Source organism: Salvelinus fontinalis, chromosome 30 (genome assembly GCF_029448725.1).
Source record: "Salvelinus fontinalis isolate EN_2023a chromosome 30, ASM2944872v1, whole genome shotgun sequence".
NCBI classification, from domain to species: domain Eukaryota; kingdom Metazoa; phylum Chordata; class Actinopteri; order Salmoniformes; family Salmonidae; genus Salvelinus; species Salvelinus fontinalis.
The window spans coordinates 12,541,394-12,567,666 of record NC_074694.1 but is presented as its reverse complement, the minus strand read 5'-3'; the positions used below and the strand labels follow the sequence as shown (position 1 = coordinate 12,567,666).

General features: G+C 42.8%; 1 protein-coding gene across 1 annotated transcript in view; it reads left to right on the top strand.

The window, feature by feature from the left end:
• The window catches only part of LOC129828642 (ankyrin repeat and fibronectin type-III domain-containing protein 1-like), a 101,398-nt gene extending 83,828 nt beyond the window's left edge, over nt 1-17,570 (top strand). The window contains exons 18-20 of the mRNA XM_055889736.1: nt 8,492-8,714; nt 9,191-9,383; nt 10,302-17,570. Of these exons, the coding sequence (XP_055745711.1) occupies nt 8,492-8,714; nt 9,191-9,383; nt 10,302-11,010 (1,125 nt within the window). The 3' untranslated portion in view covers nt 11,011-17,570. The remainder of the gene's footprint in view (nt 1-8,491; nt 8,715-9,190; nt 9,384-10,301) is intronic.
• Nucleotides 17,571-26,273: the final 8,703 nt, after the last annotated feature.

The window sequence follows — 26,273 nt, the reverse complement described above, 5'->3', positions numbered from 1 at the left end:
ACACCACATTCCATCAATTTGTATAGCAGACCCTCATGCCAAATTGAGTCAAAAGATTTTTTTGAAATCAACAAAGTATGAGAAGACTTTGCCTTTGTTTTGGTTCGTTTGTCAATTAGAGTTCAGTGACATTTGCTCAGTACATTATTTTTCACTGAAGAAATGTAAGAGTCTGCTGTTAATAATAATGCAGAGGATTCTCCCAAGGTTGCTGTTGACGCATATTCCACAGTAGTTATTGGGGTCAAATTTGTCTCCACTTTTGTGGCTTGCGGTGATCACTCCTTGGTTCCAAATATTGGGGAATGATGCCAGAGCTAAGGATGATGTTAAAGAGTTTAAGTTTAGCCAATTGGAATTTATGGTCTGTATATTTGATCATTTCATTGAGGATACTATCAACACCACAAGTCTTTTGGGGTTGGAGGGTTTGTATTTAAAAGTTGATTCTAAGATTTGTCTTTGATCATGTATATGTTTTTGCTGTTTGTTCTTTGTTATAGGGTCAAAAAGATTGGATAAGTGGTTTATCCACACATCTCCATTTTGGATAGATAACTCTTCCTGTTGTTGTTTGTTTAGTGTTTTCCAATTTTTGCAGAAGTGGTTAGAGTCTATGGATTCTTCAATTACATTGAGCTGATTTCTGACGTGCTGTTCCTTCTACTTCCGTAGTGTATTTCTGTATTGTTTTAGTGATTCCCCATAGTGAAGGCGTAGGCTCAGGTTTTCTGTGTCTCTATGTTGGCTAGATAGGTTTCTCAATTTCTTTCTTAAGTTTTTGCATTCTTCATCAAACCATTTGTCAATGTTGTTAATTTTCTTCTGTTTTCTGTTTGACATTTTTATATTTGATAGGGAAGCTGAGATGTCAAATATCCTGTTTAGGTTTTCTACTAACAATTTTAGACCTTCACTATTACAGTGAAACGTTTTGTCCAGGAAGTTGTCTAAAAGGGATTGAATTTGTATTTACCTAATGGTTTTTTGGTAGGTTTCCACACTACTTTCCTTCCATCTTTAGCATTTCTTAACATTATCCAGTTCCTTTGGCTCAGGTAGGTGTTTGTCCCCCTGTGTGCTGACGGTGTCAGGTTCTTGGATGGAGAAGCTGTCTTCATTAAAGTATGGGGATTCTAGTTTTATTTGTTATATTTTTTTTACCTTTATTTAACTAGGCAAGTCAGTTAAGAACAAATTCTTATTTTCAATGACGGCCTAGGAACAGTGGGTTAACTGCCTTATTCAGGGGCAGAACGGCAGATTTGTACCTTGTCAGCTCAGGGATTCGATCTTGCAACCTTTCTGTTACTAGTCCAACACTCTAACCACTAGGCTACCTGCCGCCCCAGGTGGGGGGGATATAGGTAGCACACAGGAGGACATTTTTCTCTGTTAAGATCATTTCCTTTTGAATTTCTAGCCAAATGTAAAATGTTCCTGTTTTGATTAGTTTAATAGAGTGTGTTAGTTCTGCTCGATAGCAAATTAGCATACCCCCTGAGTCCCTTCCCTGTTTCACACCTGGTACTGTAGTTTGGTGGATGGGACTACCAGCGCTCTGTAACCTAGAGGGCAACCAGTGGGTCCGTCTCCTCTATACCATGTTTCTTGTAGGATGACAGTGTCTGTATTTCCGATTTCTTTCGTGAAGTCCAGGTTCCTGCTCTTTAGGCCAAAGGCAGATGACCTCATGACTTTAATATTCCAGGATGAGATAGTGAAGGCTTTGTGTTCCATAAAGTGTCCAATGTTGTTAGCCGTGTGGTTTGGCCTCAGATCAGTAAGTGTGAGCAGAGCCTCCTGAGCATCTGGTACATGCCATTGGCTTGGGCTAGTGTAAGAGTGGGGGTTGGGCCTGCTTGCCTGCACACAGCCTGGGCGTATGTGTGATTTCCATGTTGAGACCCTCTTTGCAGGAGTGGGGGGCATGGGGTGGGCAGGAGGAGCATAGATCTGATCTCTCTCTCTTTCTCTCTCTTTCTCTCTCTTTCTCTCTCTCTCTCTCTCTCTCTCTCTCTCTCTCTCTCTCTCTCTTTCTCTCTCTCTCTCTCTCTCTCTCTCTCTCTCTCTCTCTCTCTCTCTCTCTCTCTCTCTCTCTCTCTTTCTCTCTCTCTCTCCTCTCTCTCTCTCTCTCTCTCTCTCTCTCTCTCTCTCTCTATCTCTCTCTCTCTCTCTCTCTCTCTCTCTCTCTCTCTCTCTCTCATCTGATCCACAGCATTCTTTCCATCTGTGTCATCCGCTAGTCCCTTTTATATGTGTGTGTGTGTCAGCTCTTCATACTCTCTGACAGACAGACGCCTAATTGCTGCTTCATTCTCCTCTGTGCACTCACACTCACACACACACACACACACACACACACACACACACACACACACACACACACACACACACACACACACACACACACACACACATATATATAATAGTAACATATAGCTATATATACACACACATGCGAGTGCGCTCACACACAATCTCTGTCTGACACACACAGTATGTGCAGTGTTAACCCTGCCTCCCAGGGGAGGTTTGGAGTGACGTAAAGAATGAGAGAAGGGATTTGATGTGCAGCGGGTCATTGTTATGGGCACCCTGTGCTTTCTATACTATTGGTTTGTCCCCCAAATGGCACCCTATCCCCTACATAGTGCGCTACTCCTACGGGCTCTGGTCAAAAGTAGTGCACTATATAGGGAATAGGGTGCCATTTGGGGGAGAAACCTATAGTATAGAAAGCACACTGTGCCCATAATAATGACCCGCTGCACACCGAAGGTTCTCTGCTGCTTCTCAAAGCTGCTGTGATGTGATCAGGTGTAATCAGCACTATCTCTGCTGTGATGTGATCAGGTGTAATCAGGACTATCTCTGCTGTGATGTGATCAGGTGTAATCTCTCCCCCTCCAGACACTCTCTCCCCCTCCAGACACTATCTCCCCCTCCAGACACTCTCTCCCCTTCCAGACACTCTCTCCCCTTCCAGACACTCTCTCTCCCCCTCCAGACACTCTCTCCCCCTCCAGACACTCTCTCCCCCTCCAGACACTCTCTCCCCCTCCAGACTCTCTCTCCCCCTCCAGACTCTCTCTCCCCTTCCAGACACTCTCTCTCCCCCTCCAGACTCTCTCTCCCCTTCCAGACACTCTCTCTCCCCCTCCAGACACTATCTCTCCCCTTACAGACACTCTCTCTCCCCCTCCAGACACTCTCTCTCCCCCTCCAGACACTCTCTCTCGCCCTCCAGACACTCTCTCTCCCCCTCCAGACACTCTCTCTCCCCCTCCAGACACTATCTCCCCCTCCAGACTCTCTCTCCCCCTCCAGACTCTCTCTCCCCTTCCAGACACTATCTCTCCCCTTCCAGACACTCTCTCTCCCCCTCCAGACACTCTCTCTCCCCCTCCAGACACTCTCTCCCCCTCCAGACTCTCTCTCCCCTCCAGACTCTCTCTCCCCTTCCAGACACTCTCTCTCCCCCTCCAGACACTATCTCTCCCCCTCCAGACACTATCTCTCCCCCTCCAGACACTCTATCTCCCCCTCCAGACACTATCTCTCCCCTTACAGACACTCTCTCTCCCCCTCCAGACACTCTCTCTCCCCCTCCAGACACTCTCTCTCCCCCTCCAGACACTCTCTCTCCCCCTCCAGACACTATCTCCCCCTCCAGACTCTCTCTCCCCCTCCAGACTCAATCTCCCCTTCCAGACACTATCTCTCCCCTTCCAGACACTCTCTCTCCCCCTCCAGACTCTCTCTCCCCCTCCAGACTCTCTCTCCCCTTCCAGACACTATCTCTCCCCTTCCAGACACTCTCTCTCCCCCTCCAGACACTCTCTCTCCCCCTCCAGACACTCTCTCCCCCTCCAGACTCTCTCTCCCCTTCCAGACACTCTCTCTCCCCCTCCAGACACTATCTCTCCCCCTCCAGACACTCTCTCTCCCCCTCCAGACACTATCTCTCCCCTTACAGACACTCTCTCTCCCCCTCCAGACACTCTCTCTCCCCCTCCAGACACTCTCTCTCCCCCTCCAGACACTCTCTCTCCCCCTCCAGACTCTCTCTCTCCCCCTCCAGACTCTCTCTCCCCCTCCAGACTCTCTCTCCCCCTCCAGACTCTCTCTCCCCTTCCAGACACTATCTCTCCCCTTCCAGACACTCTCTCTCCCCCTCCAGACACTATCTCTCCCCCTCCAGACACTCTCTCTCCCCCTCCAGACACTCTCTCTCCCCCTCCAGACACTCTCTCTCCCCCTCCAGACACTCTCTCTCCCCTTCCAGTCACTCTCTCTCCCTCCAGACACTCTCTCCCCTTCCAGACACTCTCTCTCCCCCTCCAGACACTCTCTCTCCCCTTCCAGTCACTCTCTCTCCCTCCAGACACTCTCTCTCCCTCCAGACACTCTCTCCCCTTCCAGACACTCTCTCTCCCCTTCCTACAACAGTTCTATGTTTTGTAACTGTTATATACAACGACTATGTGACTCTGTGTGTCTCTCTCCTCCCAGCAGCTGGATGAGATTCTTAGAAATTTAAATATGTATTATGTATATAATGAGTGGGCTTTGTTCTCTATTGCAGCAGCTGGATGAGAATCTTTATAACTATGTTAATCAACTATAACTAACTATAATAACTATAATAATCAACTATAACTAACTATAATAACTATGATAATCAACTATAACTGACTATAATAACTATTCATACTATAAACACTATGAAAATCAACTATAAGGTGTAATCAGTAATCTTCACTGCAGCCGAGGTGAGTGAAACATTTAAACGTGTTAACCCTCGCAAGGCTGCAGGCCCAGACGGCATTCCCAGCCGCATCCTCAGAGCATGCGCAGACCAGCTGGCTGGTGTGTTTAAGGACATATTCAATCAATCCTTATCCCAGTCTGCTGTGCCCACATGCTTCAAGAGGGCCACCATTGTTCCTGTTCCCAAGAAAGCTAAGGTAACTGAGCTAAATGACTACAGCCCCGTAGCACTCACTTCCGTCATCATGAAGTGCTTTGAGAGACTAGTCAAGGACCATATCACCTCCACCCTACCTGACACCCTAGACCCACTCCAATTTGCTTACCGCCCCAGTAGGTCCACAGACGACGCAATCGCAACCACACTGCACACTGCCCTAACCCATCTGGACAAGAGGAATACCTATGTGAGAATGCTGTTCATCGACTACAGCTCAGCATTCAACATCATAGTACCCTCCAAACTCATCATCAAGCGTTGTGAAGAAGGCCTCAGGAGGCTGAAGAAATTCGGCTTGCCACCAAAAGCACTCACAAACTTCTACAGATGCACAATCGAGAGCATCCTGTTGGACTGTATCACCGCCTGGTACGGCAACTGCTCCGCAAGCCCACAACCGTAAGGCTCTCCAGAGGGTAGTGAGGTCTGCACAACGCATCACCGGGGGCAAACTACCTGCCCTCCAGGTCACCTACACCACCCGATGTCACAGGAAGGCCATAAAGATCATCAAGGACAACAACCACCCGAGCCACTGCCTGTTCACCCCGCTATCATCCAGAAGGCGAGGTCAGTACAGGTGCATCAAAGCGGGGACCGAGAGACTGAAAAACAGCTTCTATCTCAAGGCCATCAGACTGTTAAACAGCCACCACTAACATTTAGTGGCCGCTGCCAACATACTGACTCAACTCCAGCCACTTTAATAATGGGAATTGATGGAAACTATGTAAAAATGTATCACTAGCCACTTTAAACAATGCCACTTAATATAATGTTTACATATCCTACATTACTCATCTCATCTGTATATGTATATACTGTACTCTATATCATCTACTGCATCTTGCCATCTTTATGTAATACATGTATCACTAGCCACTTTAAACTATGCCACTTCATGTTTACATACCCTACATTACTCATCTCATATGTATAGACTGTACTCTATACCATCTACTGCATCTTGCCTATGCCGTTCTATACCATCATTCATTTATATATCTTTATGTACATATTCTTTATCCCTTTACACTTGTGTGTATAAGGTAGTAGTTGTGGAATTGTTAGGTTAGATTACTTGTTGGTTATTACTGCATTGTCGGAACTAGAAGCACAAGCATTTCGCTACACTCGCATTAACATCCGCTAACCATGTGTATGTGACAAATAAAATTTGATTTGATTTGATTTTATAACTAACTATAATAACTATGATAATCAACTATAACTAACTATTAACACTGATAATCAACTACAACTACCTATGATAACTAACTATAAACACTATGATAATCAACTATAACTAACTATAATAACTATGATAATCAACTTTAACTAACTATAATAACTATGATAATCAACTATAACTAACTATAATAACTATGATAGACAACTATAACTTAACTATAATAACTATGATAATCAACTATAACTAACTATAATAACTATGATAATCAACTATAACTAACTATAATAACTATGATAATCAACTATAACTAACTATAATAACTATGATAATCAACTATAACTAACTATAATAACTATGATAATCAACTATAACTAACTATAATAACTACGATAATCAACTACAACTAACTATAATAACTATGATAGACAACTATAACTTAATTATAATAACTATGATAATCAACTATAACTAACTATAATAACTATGATAGACAACTATAACTAACTATAATAACTGCGATAATCAACTATAACTAACTATAATAACTATGATAGACAACTATAACTTAACTATAATAACTATGATAATCAACTATAACTAACTATAAACACTATGATAATCAACTATAACTAACTATAATAACTATGATAATCAACTATAACTAACTATAATAACTATGATAATCAACTATAACTAACTATAATACATATGATGCTTTAACTATGATAATCAACTATAACTAATCATAATAACTATGATAACTAACTATAAACACTATGATAATCAACTATAACTAATCATAATAACTATGATAACTAACTATAAACACTATGATAATCAACTATAACTAATCATAATAACTATGATAACTAACTATAAACACTATGATAATCAACTATAACTAACTATAATAACTATAATAATCAACTATAACTAACTATAATAACTATGATAATCAACTATAACTAACTATTATAACTATGATAGACAACTATAACTAACTATAATAACTATGATAATCAACTATAACTAACTATTATAACTATGATAGACAACTATAACTAACTATAATAACTATGATAATCAACTATAATAACTATGATAATCAACTATAACTAACTATAATAACTATGATAATCAACTATAACTAACTATAATAACTATGATAATCAACTATAACTAACTATAATAACTATGATAATCAACTACAACTAACTATAATAACTATGATAATCAACTACAACTAACTATAATAACTATGATAATCAACTACAACTAACTATAATAACTATGATAATCAACTATAACTAACTATTATAACTATGATAGACAACTATAACTAACTATAATAACTATGATAATCAACTATAATAACTACGATAATCAACTATAACTAACTATAATAACTATGATAATCAACTATAACTAACTATAATAACTATGATAATCAACTACAACTAACTATAATAACTATGATAATCAACTATAATAACTATGATAATCAACTATAACTAACTATAATAACTATGATAATCAACTATAACTAACTATAATAACTATGATAATCAACTATAACTAACTATAATAACTATGATAATCAACTATAACTAACTATAATAACTATGATAATCAACTATAACTAACTATAATAACTATGATAATCAACTATAACTAACTATAATAACTATGATAATCAACCACAACTAACTATAATAACTATGATAATCAACTATAACTAACTATAATAACTATGATAATCAACTATAACTAACTATAATAACTATGATAATCAACTACAACTAACTATTATAACTATGATAGACAACTATAACTAACTATAATAACTATGATAATCAACTATAACTAACTATAATAACTATGATAATCAACTATAACTAACTATAATAACTATGATAATCAACTATAACTAACTATAATAACTATGATAATCAACTATAACTAACTATAATAACTATGATAATCAACTATAACTAACTATTATAACTATGATAAACAACTATAACTAACTATAATAACTATGATAATCAACTATAATAACTATGATAATCAACTATAACTAACCATAATAACTATGATAATCAACTATAACTAACCATAATAACTATGATAATCAACTACAACTAACCATAATAACTATGATAATCAACTATAACTAACCATAATAACTATGATAATCAACTACAACTAACCATAATAACTATGATAACTAACTATAACTAACTATACTAACTATGATGCTTTATAACTGTGTTATGTGTATAATGATGTTTTGTCCTCTATTGCAGCAGCTGGATGAGATGTGGCAGGAGCTGCGTTGGATCACTGATGCCCTGCAGTATGCCCGCTACAAGCATCCCAGTGGCGGTGTGCCCATCACCCGCCTGGTCAATGCCAGCAAGCCTGAGTCAGATCAGGGGGCACAGAAGAGTGACTCAGCATCCTCTACCATGGACTACCTACCCACACCATCACCCTCACCTGAGCTACGATCTAGGAAGGCTGCTAGTGGTGAGGAGAATGACACACACACACACACCATCTTTGCTGTCCATCGAAGATGATGATGAAGATGCTCCTCTTGTGGATGGGGGGGTAGGGGTGTGTTAGCACTTCAAGACGCACACACTCACATCTCTAGGTACGGTGCATACAACAACAACAACAAAATCACCCTCACTCCACATACTGGAAGTACGTCAAGGATGGCCTTTATCTTCAGCTAAACACATATCCCCACTCTACAATCATAGTTTGTTCTGTGTCTGTGTGCAACACTATCTTGTACATGGACTGTATGTGTCCCACTGGGCACACACTGGTTAAATCAATGTTGTTTCCGTGTCATTTCAATTAAATTTACGTTGGACCGACGTGGAATAGACATTGAATTGACGTCTGTGCCCAATGGGGTGTTTCTGACCTGTCTGTCTGTCTGTCTGTCTGTCTGTCTGTCTGTCTGTCTGTCTGTCTGTTTCCTCCCTCAGACTCCCAGCTGGGATCAGATGAGGACGGTTGTTCAGAGGTGTTCCTGCCAACAGACAGCGACTATGACTCCAGCGAGGCCTTGTCCCCCCGTGAGCTGGACCTGCTCTACTCTCCCCAACAGGACCTATCCCGGCAGGCTGTGCACGCCCTGGGAGGCAGCGCTCCCGACGTACTGCAGATACACGAACTAAGGTACAATAACAACCTCTAACCCTGACCCTGACGTACTGCAGATACACAAGCTTAGGTACCACCTTTAACCCCTGACCCTGGCGCACTGCAGATACACAAGCTCAGGTATGAGAACAACCTTGTAAGAATATTTTAAGATAATACACAACACAGAGGACTAGAGGTCAATAGGGAATTAACAATCAATGGAAATGGTTATTTTTCAGTTCAACATCTGGTTCGAATCTGTGTAGGGGTTTCAATCCTGGACTCATAGCTACGTGTGGCAAGATCTCATTGGTCTGAATCGTCTATACATTGAGCCTGAAACAGGGTACTTGTTATTTGACCATTGGCCCAATTTTACTGCAAGGAATTCTAATTGGTCAACCACAGGCTAGGGTTGGGGGTTATAAATGACATCCTGTCCCGTTGTTCTGTGGAGAATCATTGAGGACTGGGAAGAAGGAACATCGACCATCTATTTCCCAGCATAACATCTATGATTTGTTATTTTTGAATAAACCTATTTTTCTCCCCCTGATTTGCTTTGGGGTCTGTGTTATTCAAGAATAACATCAACTGCTAACAACCTCTAACCCTGACCCTGACATACTGCAGATACACGAGCTCAGGAAGAGAATGACCTCTAACCCTGACCCTGAAATACTGCAGATACACGAGCTCAGGTAGAGAATGGCCTCCAACCCCTGATCCCGACACACAAGCTCAGCTAAAGATAGAGCTGCTACCCTAAAGAGCTACCGCTTTTGTCCTGTCCAGTCCACTTGTGACCCCATAAACCTCTTTTCACCCAGCCCTGCCTTTCCCTGCCCCCCCTCTCTCCAAAGATGTGTCCCTGTCCCCCTCACTCTCTTTCCTCTATAATCTGCTTTGTCTTTTTGACAGAGCCTAATGGATATTTTTTTCCCTTTCCAGGTACAGCATCTGCCAGCCCAAAGACCTCCCTCTCTCCCCCGCCTTCCCCCTCTCCCCAGGCCCACTCCTCTCCCCCGCCTTCCCCCTATCCTCAGCCCCACCCCTCTCCCCTGCCCTCGAGACAACCCTTTCTTGCACCAAAATCCTGGAGGGTCTCTCCCTCTCCAAGACGACCCAGGACCAGCACTCCTACACCCCTCTGCGGCCCCTAGCCAACCCCCCAACCAAGCGTAAGCTGCTGTCCAGGAGCCATGGGGCCGCTGGGGCCCAGCAGGGCTACTTCAGTGGGCCCCAGCACTGGTTAAAGGGCCACAGTGACAGCCACACTGGGTCCCTGTATGAGGGGGTCTATACCAGGCAGAGGGACGCAGACCTGCCCCTGGATCTCCCATCCCCTCAGGGGGAGACATACGTTAGTCATGCTTCCTGTGTCCTGGAGGGCAGTGGGGCGGAGCAGAGGGAGCCCAGGCCCCATGTCAGGAGGATCTTTGTGGAACCGTGTAAGGAAACATCGCCTGAGAACAGGGGTTGGGGAGAGGAGAGAGGGATGGAGGGACGGGAGGAGAGAGGGGCAGGGGTGATGGTGGTTGTCACAGAGGAGGGGTCAGGAGAGGAGGCATATGAAGGAGCGACAGCCCAGGATGTGGACTCGGAAGACCAAACGAACACACAGGTGTCAGAGATCCTCAGCAGAACGCTCCAGGATTGAATGATAATCAGTAACACGCTCTAGGATTGGATGATAATCAGTAACACGCTCTAGGGATTGGATGATAATCAGTAACACGCTCTAGGGATTGGATGATAATCAGTAACACGCTCTAGGATTGGATGATAATCAGTAACACGCTCTAGGATTGGATGATAATCAGTAACACGCTCTAGGATTGGATGATAATCAGTAACACGCTCTAGGATTGGATGATAATCAGTAACACGCTCTAGGGATTGGATAATAATCAGTAACACGCTCTAGGATTGGATGATAATCAGTAACACGCTCTAGGATTGGATGATAATCAGTAACACGCTCTAGGATTGGATGATGGTTTGGCATGGTGCTCCAGGGTCTGGTTGCACCAGTTGGGCATAACAAAACTAATGCACGTTCATGAGATTTGATGGTTGCTAGGCAGCACCCGTTCGTCCTCTTTTAACATCCTCGTGGCGCTTTCTAAACTTACCATCACTTCGCAAAGCCCACCACTATGCATGTTTTCTTAACCAGAACTGGTTGGATCCATAAAGAATCACTGTGGGAATAGATATCACACATTTAGCATGTTATAATGTAGCATAAATCAAGTGTATTATTTTGCTATTGACTCGCATTGATTATTTTGCTATTGATTAGGCCAAAAGCCTGCGCAGGTTGTAAAATATGAACACGAGACTCATATCCTTTTGAAAATATAGATCGCTATCATGATGAAGAGAGTCCCAATTTAACCCTACGGCTGCTCCCTACTAGATGTAGAGTCTATGCCCAGTCATAGCTCATAGAAGGGCTTACGACCAGGTGGTGCAACAGGTATCATTTTTAGGTCCGGCGTAGAGTGCGTTTTACGTCGGACATAGAGTAACAATCCACTTACAACCCGGTGAAACCGGCCCCAGGATTGGACGATGCTCAGGTAAGAAGTTTAGCATTGGCCCATGTTCAGTAACACACTCTAGCATTTGACAGTGGTTCAGTAACGACCTCCAGGATTGGACGACGGCTCAGCAACATGTTCTTGGAGTGGACGATACTGAGTAACAAGCTTTTGAACGATTGTACAATGGATAATTGATGACATTTGGATGGAGCATACAGTACGTATCCAAACTGCCACCAAGGCACCTTTTCCCTGTCTGTTTCTGCCTCTGTGTGTGTTTGTGTGGGCCTCGTTCCTTCTTTCATCGCTTTCTCTCTGTCCTTCATATCCCTGTGGACAGGCATGCTGAACTGACTCTGAGCTCGTGGACGTGTGTAGCTCACAGACGGGACAACCCTTGCTCTCTCTGTACAATGTACTAGAGACTCAAGTTGCTGGCCAACTGTCTGAACTGTAGAACTCAGAACCAAGCCAAGGCTCCAACTGTTATGATCTGTAACCAATGCAACATGAACTAAAGCACTGCTTTACCTTTGCACTTGAATCTGTGTTGATGGCCGCAAGAGCTCGGAGTCGCTATTTCTAATTGATGGGTATTTGTGGTACATTTGTCGATTTACATATTAGATACAAGCCTTGTGTTTCTCTACACAGCAAATTGGCCAGTGTTAACTAGTGTTGCTTTTTAGGTGTAGTGTTTCTAGTGTTGATTCAGGAGTTAAATTAGCACTGTAAATATTTAAAGAACCACAGTGTTGGTGTTAATAACCAGAGTTGAACCAAAACCACTGCCATCATTATCATATTTCCCAGCATGCTCTATTGCAGGTTGAATTTTAGAATTGTTTTGTTTAAATATCTATGTTTTTTTGCATGCACATTGATTAATTGATGTTATTCTACTTAAAGGGCTCAGTGCAGTCAAAAAAGTGATTTTCCAGTATGTTATATATATTTCCACACTATGAGGTTGGAATAATACTGTGAAATTGTGAAAATAATGAAAATGCCCTTTTAGTGTAAGAGCTGTTTGAAAAGACCGCCTGAAATTTCAGCCTGTTTTAGTGGTATGGAGTTTTGGCCTGCCTGATGTCATCACCAGGCTGTAAATTAGTTAATAGACCAATAAGAGAGTTCCAAACTATCTTGTCAATAACGGCTAGTTTTCCGTTTTCCCCTTCCCCACTGTCCCAGACAGTCTTAAGTCTTGCTTGAGAAATTTCTCTTTGCTCTTTACAATTGTAAATTGTAATTGTCTCAGAAGCTATTTTTGGTTCCTTTTTGACCATTTTAATTGAACACAATCACAATAAGATACTTCATAGTTACCCAGAAATGATTTGATATTGAGATAAAAACAGCTGCATTGGACCTTAAAATATAAATAACATACATTTTTCTAAAATAATCTAATCTGTTACTTGGACTTAATGCACCCTTTACTGAAATGGTCGTTCCAGTTTAGATGCGTTAGGTAGTCTCATATCTTAGTATTCCCAACCCTGGAAGTCGGGTGAAAGAATGTAAACAAAATTGGATATCCCTGTGGCTGGATTCCAATAGGAATTACACATCACTTTGCAAGCCAGCATAATGTGACTTGCAGGCCTGAAATGGAGTAAGGCCTTATGAAATATTTATATTATTGTCTTATATAATTACATTTTAATGATAACATTCACTTAGGATCGCACTTGGTGAAGACCACACTCACCAACAACCATGTCTCTGTCACTAACAAATATAGTCATGAGTGGTAACTCTACAATTCAATCGAAAGGTAAGGCACTCTGGGAAATATGCAAATAAGGCTTTACACTAAGCAAAGCGTTAATTTAACTCTGAAAAGTGTGGCCCCGTACACTTGAGAATTTGCTGTGGAGGTGGCTCAGCATGGATTATAGGCACCCGCAGTGAGTGTGCAGTCATGGTTTAAAAGTTGGTTTTCTGTGGTAAATAATAATGTGTCATTACCATCATGCTAAGCTGGTTCTTTTGTGGTTCTGTTACAACAACAAATCAACCGGAGTATCGTTTAGAATAACAGTGACATTCTTCATACACTAAAACAGTCCCTTTTCACATCTTTCTCAGAATAACAACATTATCTGAAGACCAGCCTTTTAATATCAACTCGGATTTTGTCACATGCTTATTAAACAACCGGTGTAGACTAACAGTGAAACGCTTACTTATGGGCCCTTCACAACAATGCAGAGAGAAAAATATATAAAAATACACAATGAGTAATGATATCTTGGCTATATACACGGGGCACCAGTACCGAGTCCACATGCAGGGATAGGAGGTCATTTGGCTAGATATGTACATTTCCAGTGCATTCAGAAAGTATTCGGACCACTTTATTTTTTCCACATGTTGTTAAATTACTGCCTTATTCTAAAATTGATCAAATTATTTCCTCAATCTACACACAATACCTCATAATGACCAAGCAAAAACAGGTTTTAAGACATTTTTGCAAATTTATTACAAATAAAAACAGAAATATCACATTTACATAAGTATTGAGAGCCTTTACTCAGTACTTTGTTGTAGCACCTTTGGCAGCGATTACAGCCTCTAGTCTTCTTGGGTATGACGCTACAAGCTTGGCACACCTGTATTTGGGGGAGTTTCTCCCATTTTTCTCTGCGGATCCTTTCAAGCTCTGTCAGGTTGGATGGGGAGCGTCGCTGCCCAGCTATTTTCAGGTCTCTCCACTCCTGCGTTGTCTTGGCTGTGTACTTAGGGTCGTTGATCCTGACTAGCCTCCCAGTCCCTGCTGCTGAAAAACATCCCCACAGCATGAATCTGCCACCATCATGCTTCACAGTAGGGATGGTGCCAGGTTTCCTCCAGACGTGACACTTGACATTCAGGCCAAAGGGTTCAATCTTGGTTTCATCAGACCAGCGAATCTTGTTTCTCAAGGTCAGAGTCATTTAGGTGCCTTTTGGCAAACTCCAAGCGGGCTGTCATGTGTAAAAAAAAAAAAGGGAAGCACTGCTAAGGCATACAATAGTTTGTTATGGTAGACAGAAGCTCCTCTTTGGTAAAAGTAGGTAAATTGTTCATCAAAATGAAAGGAGGACCAAGACAATACCATAAAGGCCTGATTGGTGGAGTGCTGCAGAAATGGTTGTCCTTCTGGAAGTTTCTCCCATCTCTACAGAGGAACTCTGGAGCTCTGTCAGAATGACCATCGGGTTCTTGTTCACCTCCCTGACCAAGGCCCTTCTCCCCGATCGCTCAGTTTGGCCGGGCGGCCAGATCTAGGAGGAGTCTTGGTGGTTCCAAACTTCTTCCATTTAAGAATGATGGAGGCCACTATGTTCTTGGGGACCTTCCATGCGGCAGAAATGTTTTGGTACCCTTCCCCAGATCTGTGCCTTGATACAATGCAGCAGGTTGCCTAGTGGGGTGGCAGGTAGCCTAGTGGTTAGCGTGTTTGGCCAGTAACCGAAGGGTTGCTGGATTGAATCCCTGAGCTGACAAGGTAAAAATCTGTTGTTCTGCCTCTGAACAAGGCAGTTAACCCACTGTTACCCGGTCGGCCGTCATTGTAAATAAGAATTTGTTCGTAACTGACTTGCCTAGTTAAATAAAAAAATTATGTCTCGGAGCTGTACGGACAATTCCTTTGGCTTGGTTTTTGCTCTAACATGCACTGTCAACTGTGAGACTTTATATAGACAGGTGTGTGCCTTTCCAAATCATGTCCAATCAATTGAATTTACCACAGGTGGACTCCACTGAAGTTGTAGAAACATCTCAAGGATGATCAATGGAAACAGAATGCACCTGAGCTCAATTTCGAGTCTCATAGCAGACGGTCTGAATACTTATGCAAATAAGATATTTCTGTTCTTAATTTTTTATACATTTTTGCTTTGTCGTTATGGGGTATTGTGTGTAGATTGAGGAAAATGCATTTTAGAATAAGGCTGTAACATAACAAAATGTGGAAAAAGTGAAGGGGTCTGAATAATTTCCGAATGAGCTGTAGATAGGGGTGAAGATCTTTCTAGTATACAGTAGTAAACAGTTATGAATCTTTAAGTGGACTGTAGGTTGCCCCTGGGCCATGTTCTGACAAGCCCATCGTTAAGAATACTGATGATGACGAGAGTATTAAACATTCCATAGCGAGCTGCAATGAATTCCAATATCATAGCCCCTATATCCCTATAAGTATTTTTGTACTCTCTATTTTAAAACATTAATGACTTACTATTTTGCATTGAATGTTTACCATTTGTCTTGTACTTGAATCAAATGGAGATGTATTATTTTGTTGGCGTGAACTTGTTTTGTACCTGTGTGGACTGTAGCTTGTGTCCAGTTTGAATTTGTGCCCTCCTTGGTTTGGCATGAGAAAGTCAAGGTTCAGGGGTCAGGGGTCATGGACTGGTGGGGTCAGAGGCTGCACTTTGCATCCTGGACTTTAGTAGCCATGTGGTGTGAAGTTAATGTTTCCATGACACTTTAAAAGGCTTGTTTTGAACTATGTTTAATCATGAACACTGTGCTTTGTGTTTTTATCCTGTGTTCTCTGGTACAGAGTATTACACTTTCTATAGTATTAATGCACTGTGGTGGAGATGAATACAGCGTATTAGATTGATGTTACAGTAACTTTTCCAGGAACAGCTAATAATTGTACTCATATGAAGTTTACCACATCATGGATTATATCAGACTAAATTGCACTTTGAACATGTATGTCTATTTTTTTTCTTCTTTTTTTTTATGATACATCAAGCTAAAAACCCAAACAATACCTTTATGGTTTTATCAAAGCCGTATTGCACGGGTAAGAGGGAAACCGGAGCTAGCTTTTCACTATTTTAAAATGGCAGGTGATTATAAAACCTAATTTAAATGTAACATACCGATCGAAGCCAGCTTTATCGGTAACGATTGTAAAACATTGTTGCATTATTAGAATATTAATATGACGGAATAGTAATTGTTGACGATTAAGTTTGGTGTTGCATCAACAGGCTGGTTATTTTTTCCACTTGTCTTAAAGAAATACAGTATATATTAGCAACAATGTTTTTATCCATTAGGAAAATATGGAGCTAGGCTAATAATTATTGTGTCCTCTCTTGACAGTGTATAAGCTACCTGTGCATTTACAGGCTGTTGTAAATGAGTTCTTAAGAAAGCTTATACTCTCACTTTTATTTACAGTCATGTGGTCTTTAAATCACTTCCCCAAATGACCAAAATCACTATGTTATTGTCTTAAGTGTTGGGCTTTTGGTTTGGGGGTAGGCCTACCACCAAATCCGCCAGTCAATGTATATTTCTCAGGAGTAAAAGCATAATCTGTTGATATGAAATATTGAATATTACTATGTTATTGTCCTATTTATTTAGTGATCCACTTCCACACATTTCAATCACTTATTATTATTTAATGGTCGAACAGCTAAAAGGCCACATCAGATCAGTCTCAATGTCTTTGTGCCACGTGCACATAGTTGGCCAAAATCAAGAGGGATCATCATATCTGTATATTTTTGCATTTCCTGATAAATAGATGAAAATAAAGCTAATATGTTTGCGGTTGGGGATGATGTCAGTCCTAAAATAACCAGAGTTCCTATAATGTTTGACCAGTTGAAATAATAAACCTTTCCCATGTGGATGTTGTGCTCAACACTGCCTCTGTCCGTCACTCACAACACTGCCTCTGTCCGTCACTCACAACACTGCCTCTGTCTGTCACTCACAACACTGCCTCTGTCCGTCACTCACAACACTGCCTCTGTCCGTCACTCACAACACTGCCTCTGTCTGTCACTCACAACACTGCCTCTGTCTGTCACTCACAACACTGCCTCTGTCCGTCACTCACAACACTGCCTCTGTCTGTCACTCACAACACTGCCTCTGTCCGTCACTCACAACACTGCCTCTGTCTGTCACTCACAACACTGCCTCTGTCTGTCACTCACAACACTGCCTCTGTCCGTCACTCACAACACTGCCTCTGTCTGTCACTCACAACACTGCCTCTGTCTGTCACTCACAACACTGCCTCTGTCCGTCACTGCCTCTGTCCGTCACTCACAACACTGCCTCTGTCCGTCACTCACAACACTGCCTCTGTCCGTCACTCACAACACTGCCTCTGTCTGTCACTCACAACACTGCCTCTGTCCGTCACTCACAACACTGCCTCTGTCTGTCACTCACAACACTGCCTCTGTCCGTCACTCACAACACTGCCTCTGTCTGTCACTCACAACACTGCCTCTGTCCGTCACTCACAACACTGCCTCTGTCTGTCACTCACAACACTGCCTCTGTCCGTCACTCACAACACTGCCTCTCTGTCACTCACAACACTGCCTCTGTCCGTCACTCACAACACTGCCTCTGTTTGTCACTCACAACACTGCCTCTGTCCATCACACACAACACTGCCTCTGTCCGTCACTCACAACACTGCCTCTGTCCGTCACTCACAACACTGCCTCTGTCCGTCACTCACAACACCGCCTCTGTCCGTCACTGCCTCTGTCCGTCACTCACAACACTGCCTCTGTCCGTCACTCTTCACTCACAACACTGCTTCTGTCCGTTGGTGGTGACGACCGGCTAGTGGCCTGGTGCTGTCGCAATAACCTGGAACTCAACACACAACAAAACCGTGGAAATTGTGTTTGACTGAGCCATCTCTCCCCCTCGAGACTGATGGCACAGCTGAATCATTCAAATTCCATCATCTTCCACAACTTCAAGTGGAAGGACAACAGCACAGAGGTCACCAAGAAGGCACACCTGCGGATTTAATACTTGTGGCAGCTGAAATAAAAACTCCCGGGCAATCCTGATCCGGTTTTACGCATCAATCATTGAGTCCATCCTCACCTCCTCCATCACTGTCTGGTTTGGGTTGGGGTGTGCGTCTGCCAGCCGCAAGGGCAAACTGAAACATATTGTCCGGATTGCAGAGAGGGTCTTTCGGCTGCCACCCTGCCCTCCATCGAGGTCCTGCACAACTCAAGGGCAAGGAAGCGAGCAGGAAAGATCATCACCGACCCCTCCCACCACGGTCACCCCCTCCTCCAAAAATGAACCTCTGGCAGGCGGTTCAGGTCACTCATGACCAAAATCTACCGCTACCTGAAAAGTTTCGTCCCCCGAGCTGTGGCCCTCACCATATCGTAGAGTAACAATATGGGTATGTTGTCTATCACTAGCAGTACCATATCACAGAGTAACAATCTGAGTATGATGTCTATCACTAGCAGTACCATATCACAGAGTAACAATCTGAGTATGTTGTCTATCACTAGCAGTACCATATCACAGAGTAACAATCTGAGTATGATGTCTATCACTAGCAGTACCATATCACCAGGTAACATTCAGACTGTGTTGTCCATCACTAACAGCACCAAATAACCAAGTAACATTCTGAGTATGTTGTACATCACTAGCAGCACCATTTCACAGAGTAACAATATGGGTATGTTGTCTATCACTAACAGCACCATATCACAGAGTAACAATCTGAGTATGCTGTCTATTGCTGGCAGCACCATATCGCAGAGTAACCATCTGAGTATGTTGTCTATTGCTGGCAGCACCATATCGCAGAGTAACAATCTGAGTATGTTGTCTATTGCTGGCAGCACCATATCGCAGAGTAACAATCTGAGTATGTTGTCTATCACTAACAGCACCATATCACAGAGTAACATTCTGAGTATGTTGTCTATCACTAACAGCACCATATCACCAGGTAACAATCTGACTATGTTGTCTATAACTAACAGCACCATATCACAGAGTAACATTCTGACTATGTTGTACATCATTAGCAGCACCATATCACAGAGTAACATTCTGACTATGTTGTACATCACTAACAGCACCATATCACAGAGTAACATTCTGACTATGTTGTACATCATTAGCAGCACCATATCACAGAGTAACATTCTGAGTATGTTGTCTATTGCTGGCAGCACCATATCGTAGAGTAACAATATGGGTATGTTGTCTATCCCTAACAGCACCATATCACCAGGTAACAATCTGACTATGTTGTCTATAACTAACAGCACCATATCACAGAGTAACATTCTGACTATGTTGTACATCACTAACAGCACCATATCGTAGAGTAACATTCTGACTATGTTGTACATCACTAACAGCACCATATCACAGAGTAACATTCTGACTATGTTGTACATCACTAACAGCACCATATCGTAGAGTAACATTCTGACTATGTTGTACATCACTTGCAGCACCATATCACAGAGTAACATTCTGACTATGTGTTAATGCACTTGGCAAATAAAGGTGATTCTGATTCTACAAATGCCTCTGCCTGTCACTCTTCACTTAATTCAATGACTAGTGAAATCACTTCAAGAAGTAGAGACAAGACATACCGTTCAGTAGTCCCTCAATGGAAGATTCTACGTTATTCTAATCGGTGATGGCACTTTATCAATCTGTAGAATGAAAACTGGTTTTACCTTTCCCAGTAGCAGCTCAAGAGATATTGCAGAGAGTACTGTGTGTGAGTGGAGTTCTCTCACCTTCTCCTAGCCCTTCTGTCCTTTCCTCCCCCTTGCTTAATTCTCAGTTGAATACATCTTTTAGCTTTTCCAGCTGATAGTTTTCAATGGCTGTCAATATCCTGTGCCCACGCCGATGGAGTACAATGGAGCAAATCACGTTTTATTGGTCACATACACATGTTTAGCAGATGTTATTGCGGGTGTAACAAAATGCTCGTGTTCCTAGCTCCAACAATGCAGTAGTATCTAACAATTCACAACAATACACACAAATCTCAAAGTAAAATATATAAATATTAGGACGAGCAATGTCGATTTTGCCATTGACTAGAACACAGTAGAATATGCAACGCAACATCTCAAAGGCCTCCAGATATCAGCATCGTCTGAAGGCACGGCAACTGGTATCCATGGCAACCACACAAAGGCGCTGTGTGCAGTCCTGATCTGCAATATTTTGTGATGAGAGAGAAGGAGAGAGGTAGAGGAGCCGAGTGGGTGGAAACAGGTTTGGAAAGAGAGACGGGGGGAGATGAAAAGGGAAAGAATGGATGCAGATGGGTTATTGACATGTATTGTCTGCTCTGCCAATGGCCATGCCTAGGAAGAGAGTGAGAAAGGAAGAAAGAAAAGGCCGGGAAATGACTTAATAGAGAATTACGATTATTAGATCATTTGGGCATTAATCCTCAGGAGACTGAATAACTAAAACAGCAGTGCAGATGTTATATGTATATATATATATAGCTAGTGTATTTATTTTTTAGGGGGTAGACCAGGTTTAATATTGCAGACAGATTGCAGCTTCAATCAATGTAATTGTCTGCATCACTTCCAATCCCCCCATGTATTTTTATGCAAATATACAGTACATATACATACACATATACAGTGCCTTGCAAAATAATTCATTTGTCAAGGGGTGAGTGTAGCTGGTGCATGGAAGTCAGGTGCAGGATAGCAGAGATGAGTGGACTAAGCACTTTACTTAGGCAATAATTTGCACGAAACGCAACCTCGTCACAAAACAAATGCCCAACGAACAAGTGAGGCAGCACAAAGTACCGGCTGCCACAAAGCACGGGTATAAAACAAAACCCGGTGCAAACCAGCCGGAAGCGTGCCAACCTTGGCAATATACAATTTCACACACAGACATGGGGGGAACAGAGGGTTAAATACACAACAAGAGGGAAATGTAAACCAGGTGTGTGGGAAAACAAGACTAAACAAATGAAAAATGAAAGGTGGATCAGCGATGGCTAGAAGACCGGTGACGTCGACCGCCGAACGCCGCCCGAACAAGGAGAGGAACCGACTTCGGCAGAAGTCGTGACATCATCCCCCTTGGCATTTTTCCTATTTTGTTGCATTACAACCTGTAATTTAAATGTTTTTTATTTGGATTTCATGTAATGGACATACACAAAATAGTCCAAATTGGTGAGGTGAAATTAGAAAAATTACTTCTTAAAAAAGTTTTTTTTTTTTTATGTAAACGTGGTGCGTGCATATTTATTTACCCCATTTTTTATATAAATTCCCTAAATAAGATCTGGTGCAACCAATTACCTTCAGAAGTCAAAAAATGTGTTAAATAAAGTCCACCTGTGTGCAATCTAAGTGGCACATGTTCTGTCACATGATCTCAGTATATATACACCTGTTCTGAAAGGCCCCAGAGTCTGCAACACCACTAAGCAAGGGGTACCACCAAGCAAGCAGCACCATGAAGACCAAGGAGCTCTCCAAACAGGTCAGGGACAAAGTTGTGGAGAAGTACAGATCAGAGTTGGGTTATTAAAGAATATCCTAAACTTTGAACATCCCACGGAGCACCGTTAAATTCATTATTAAAAAATGGAAAGAATATGGCACCACAACAAACCTGCCAAGAGAAGGCCACCCACCAAAACTCACGGACCAGGCAAGGAGGGCATTAATCAGAGAGGCAACAAAGAGACCAAAGATAATCCTGAAGGAGCTGCAAAGCTCCACAGCAGAGATTGAAGTATCTGTCCATAGGACCACTTTAAGCCGTACCCTCCACAGAGCTGGGCTTTACGGAAGAGTGGCCAGAAAAAAGCCATTGCTTAAAGAAAAAAATAAGCAAACACGATTGATGTTTGCCAAAAAGCATGTGGGTGACTCCCCAAACATATGGAAGAAGGTACTCTGGTCAGATGAGACTAAAACTCAGCTTTTTGGCAATCAAGGAAAATGCTATGCCTGGTGCAAACCCAACATCTCTCATCATCCCGAGAATACTATCCCCACAGTGAAGCATTGTGGTGGCAGCATCATGCTGTCGGGATGTTTGTCCTGCTGGAAGGTGAACCTCCGTCCCAGTCTCAAATCTCTGGAAGACTGAAACAGGTTTCCCTCAACAATTTCCCTGTATTTAGTGCCATCCATCATTCCTTCAATTCTGACCAGTTTCCCAGTCCCTGCCAATGAAAATGACCCTTAGCATACTACTAAAGCAACACTCGAGTGGTTTAAGGGGAAACATTTAAATGTCTTGGAATAGCCTAGTTATTCACACTCAAGTTTTCTGTTTTTTTTTGTCTTATTTCTTGTTTGTTTCACAATAAAATATATTTTGCATCTTCAAAGTGGTAGGCATGTTGTGTAAATCAAATGATACAAACCCCCCAAACATCTATTTTAATTCCAGGTTGTAAGGCAACAAAATAGGAACAATGCCAAGGGGGTTGAATACTTTCTCAAGCCAATGTAAATACATACAGATACACGGACATACATACATATAAATACATATATATTTCCTTTTATTACTTTCTAACCCTACCACCCCTACCCTAATTGGAGTAAACTAGTGAACGACAATCTTGTTATTATTTGTTGTTATTAGTCCCAACCTTCAGCTCCATTCAACCCCTCCCATCTACAGTTGAAGTCGGAAGTTTACATACACCTTAGCCAAATACATTTAAACTCAGTTTTTCACAATTCCTGACATTTAATCCTAGTAAAAATTCCCTGTCTTAGGTCAGTTAGGATCACCACTTCATTTTAAGAATGTGAAATGTCAGAATAATAGTAGAGAGAAGGATTTATTTCAGATTTGATTTCTTTCATCACATTCCCAGTGGGTCAGAAGTTTACATACACTCAATTAGTATTTGGTAGCACTGCCTTTAAATTGTTTAACTTGGGTTAAACATTTTGGGTAGCCTTCCATAAGCTTCCCACAATAAGTTGGGTGAATTTTGGCCCATTCCTCCTGACAGAGCTGGTGTAACTGAGTCAGGTTTGTAGGCCACCTTGCTCGCACACGCTTTTTCAGTTCTGCCCACAAATTTTCAATGGGATTGAGGTCAGGGCTTTGTAATGGCCACTCCAATACCTTGACTTTGTTGTCCTTAAGCCATTTTGCCACAACTTTGGAAGTATGCTTGGGGTCATTGTCCATTTGGAAGACCCATTTGCAACCAATGTTTAACTTCCTGACTGATGTCTTAAGATGTTGCTTCAATATATCCACATAATTTTCCTCCCTCATGATGGGAAGCATTGTGCCACCTACTGTACAGGAGCGCCCCCGCCTCCCGCCTGTCCCAATTTAAAAATGGACAGATAGATGTATAAAAGACGGGTTCCTGCAGATGCAGGAACGCCCCCTTCTCGCTGTAATGGCCGTCACAGACACACTTATACCTGCTAACAGTTCCATCTGAAAATTCTCATTGTGCCTCCATCAGAATACCATGTTCATGCTGCTGTCCCTCGTATTGATCTCTACTAGAATACCATGTTCATGTTGCTGTCCCTCGTATTGATCTCTACTAGAATACCATGTTCATGTTGCTGTCCCTCGTATTGATCTCTACTAGAATACCATGTTCATGCTGCTGTCCCTCGTATTGATCTCTACTAGAATACCATGTTCATGCTGCTGTCCCTCGTATTGATCTCTACTAGAATACCATGTTCATGTTGCTGTCCCTCGTATTGATCTCTACTAGAATACCATGTTCATGTTGCTGTCCCTCGTATTGATCTCTACTAGAATACCATGTTCATGCTGCTGTCCCAATCATCTCTTGTATGGGATCTCAACTCGCACATTATTTCCCATTGCTTCCAGCCTAACATTCAGTTTGGTACAGCGGGGGTTAATAATAATATGCATGCATCAACATAATTATCACGGACATGCATAGCAACCATTTTGTTTAGAAGGACAACGAGTCATTAACGAATAATTAACACCGTATGTCCACCGGATGCGCATGCGTTGCCCTATGTCGTTTTTGCAGGACGTCTAGTCTGCAATTTCCGTGCTTTGCAAGGCTGCAGAAAGGTTTGCAGCCTGGAGAAGGTCATTTTTACTGTCTCTGGGTTCCCTTCTGTGTTCGACCAAAGAGCAGATTGCTACCGGGACCTCAATGCTAAAAATGTTGCATGAAGACAGACGCATTACCGATACGATTGGATTACCTGATCAATTGAATATGAAATTCTAAGCTGGAAAGTGAAAGATAGGTGCTAGCAAATACTTAGCTAAACCATCTAGCAAAGTGGTTAGCTTTGTAGTTCAATAGCTAGCTAGCTAACTGGCTTGACTGTTAATTAACTTCTGTTTGTTCCACCGCATGGTAATGCAACACGCGAGTTGAAAATATTGAACCGATGCGGTACACAGAACGCATCCGCAGCCTAGTGCGGCATCCCCAATGCAGTGTTGCGGACTGCGCCATTGAAGCTGAATGTCTTCCGCAAGAACGCAAAGAGTTTGACGCATCTGGTAGACATGAGGATTAAGGACACGACTCTGTAGCAATATGACAAAAGTAACCTGATCTTTGTCTGGGCTATATCATCTGGTGGAAGAATGAAACTGTATGAATTGACACTTAATAAATAAGAACCCAAGAATGCCATTGTTACCCGTCTCCTCTCTCACTGCTCTTCTTCCTGCTTCTCTCCCCTCACCACACCCTTCTTCCCCGTGCCACGGCCCTCTTCCCCGTGCCACACCCCTCTTCCCGCCCCACACCCCTCTTCCCGCCCCACACCCCTCTTCCCCGCGCCACAGCCCTCTTCCCCGCCCTACACCCCTCTTCCCCGCGCCACACCCCTCTTCCCCGCGCCACACCCCTCTTCCCGCCCCACACCCCTCTTCCCCGCAACACACCCCTCTTCCCGCCCCACACCCCTCTTCCCGCCCCACACCCCTCTTCCCGCCCCACACCCCTCTTCCCGGCCCACACCCCTCTTCCCGCCCCACACCCCTCTTCCCGCTCCACACCCCTCTTCCCCGCTCCACACCCCTCTTCCCCGTGCCACACCCTTCTCCTTGCTGGCGGGTGGCACGGTGTTCTGTAGATCAGGGGGACGCCATGTGGGAGTGTGTGATGGTGAGGTGTGAACCGACTGGAATCTCACACCACTGTTGGCAGGGAATATTCCCTGTTGGAGCACTCTGAGCTCTCGGGAGGGCCGTTCCAAGCCACAGGATCGCGGTCTGAGAGCTGCCCTTGCTAGCTGCAGAGCCAAAGGGGGTTGGCACTCTCACAGTGGCCTGTCAGAAAGGGGACTGCAGTCTCTCTATCCATCCATCTATCTATCCATCCACCCATCTATTCATCCCTTCATCAATCGGTCTCTCTATACATCCCCCTCTCTACCTTTGCAAGGTCATGGGCAGAGCAGCAGACAATGGTTGGCAGTAAGAGATCTGCACACAAAATGTTATTTTTCTCTCTCTCTCTCTCTCTCTCTCTCTCTCTCTCTCTCTCTCTCTCTCTCTCTCTCTCTCTCTCTCTCTATCACTAGCCATCACTAGCCAT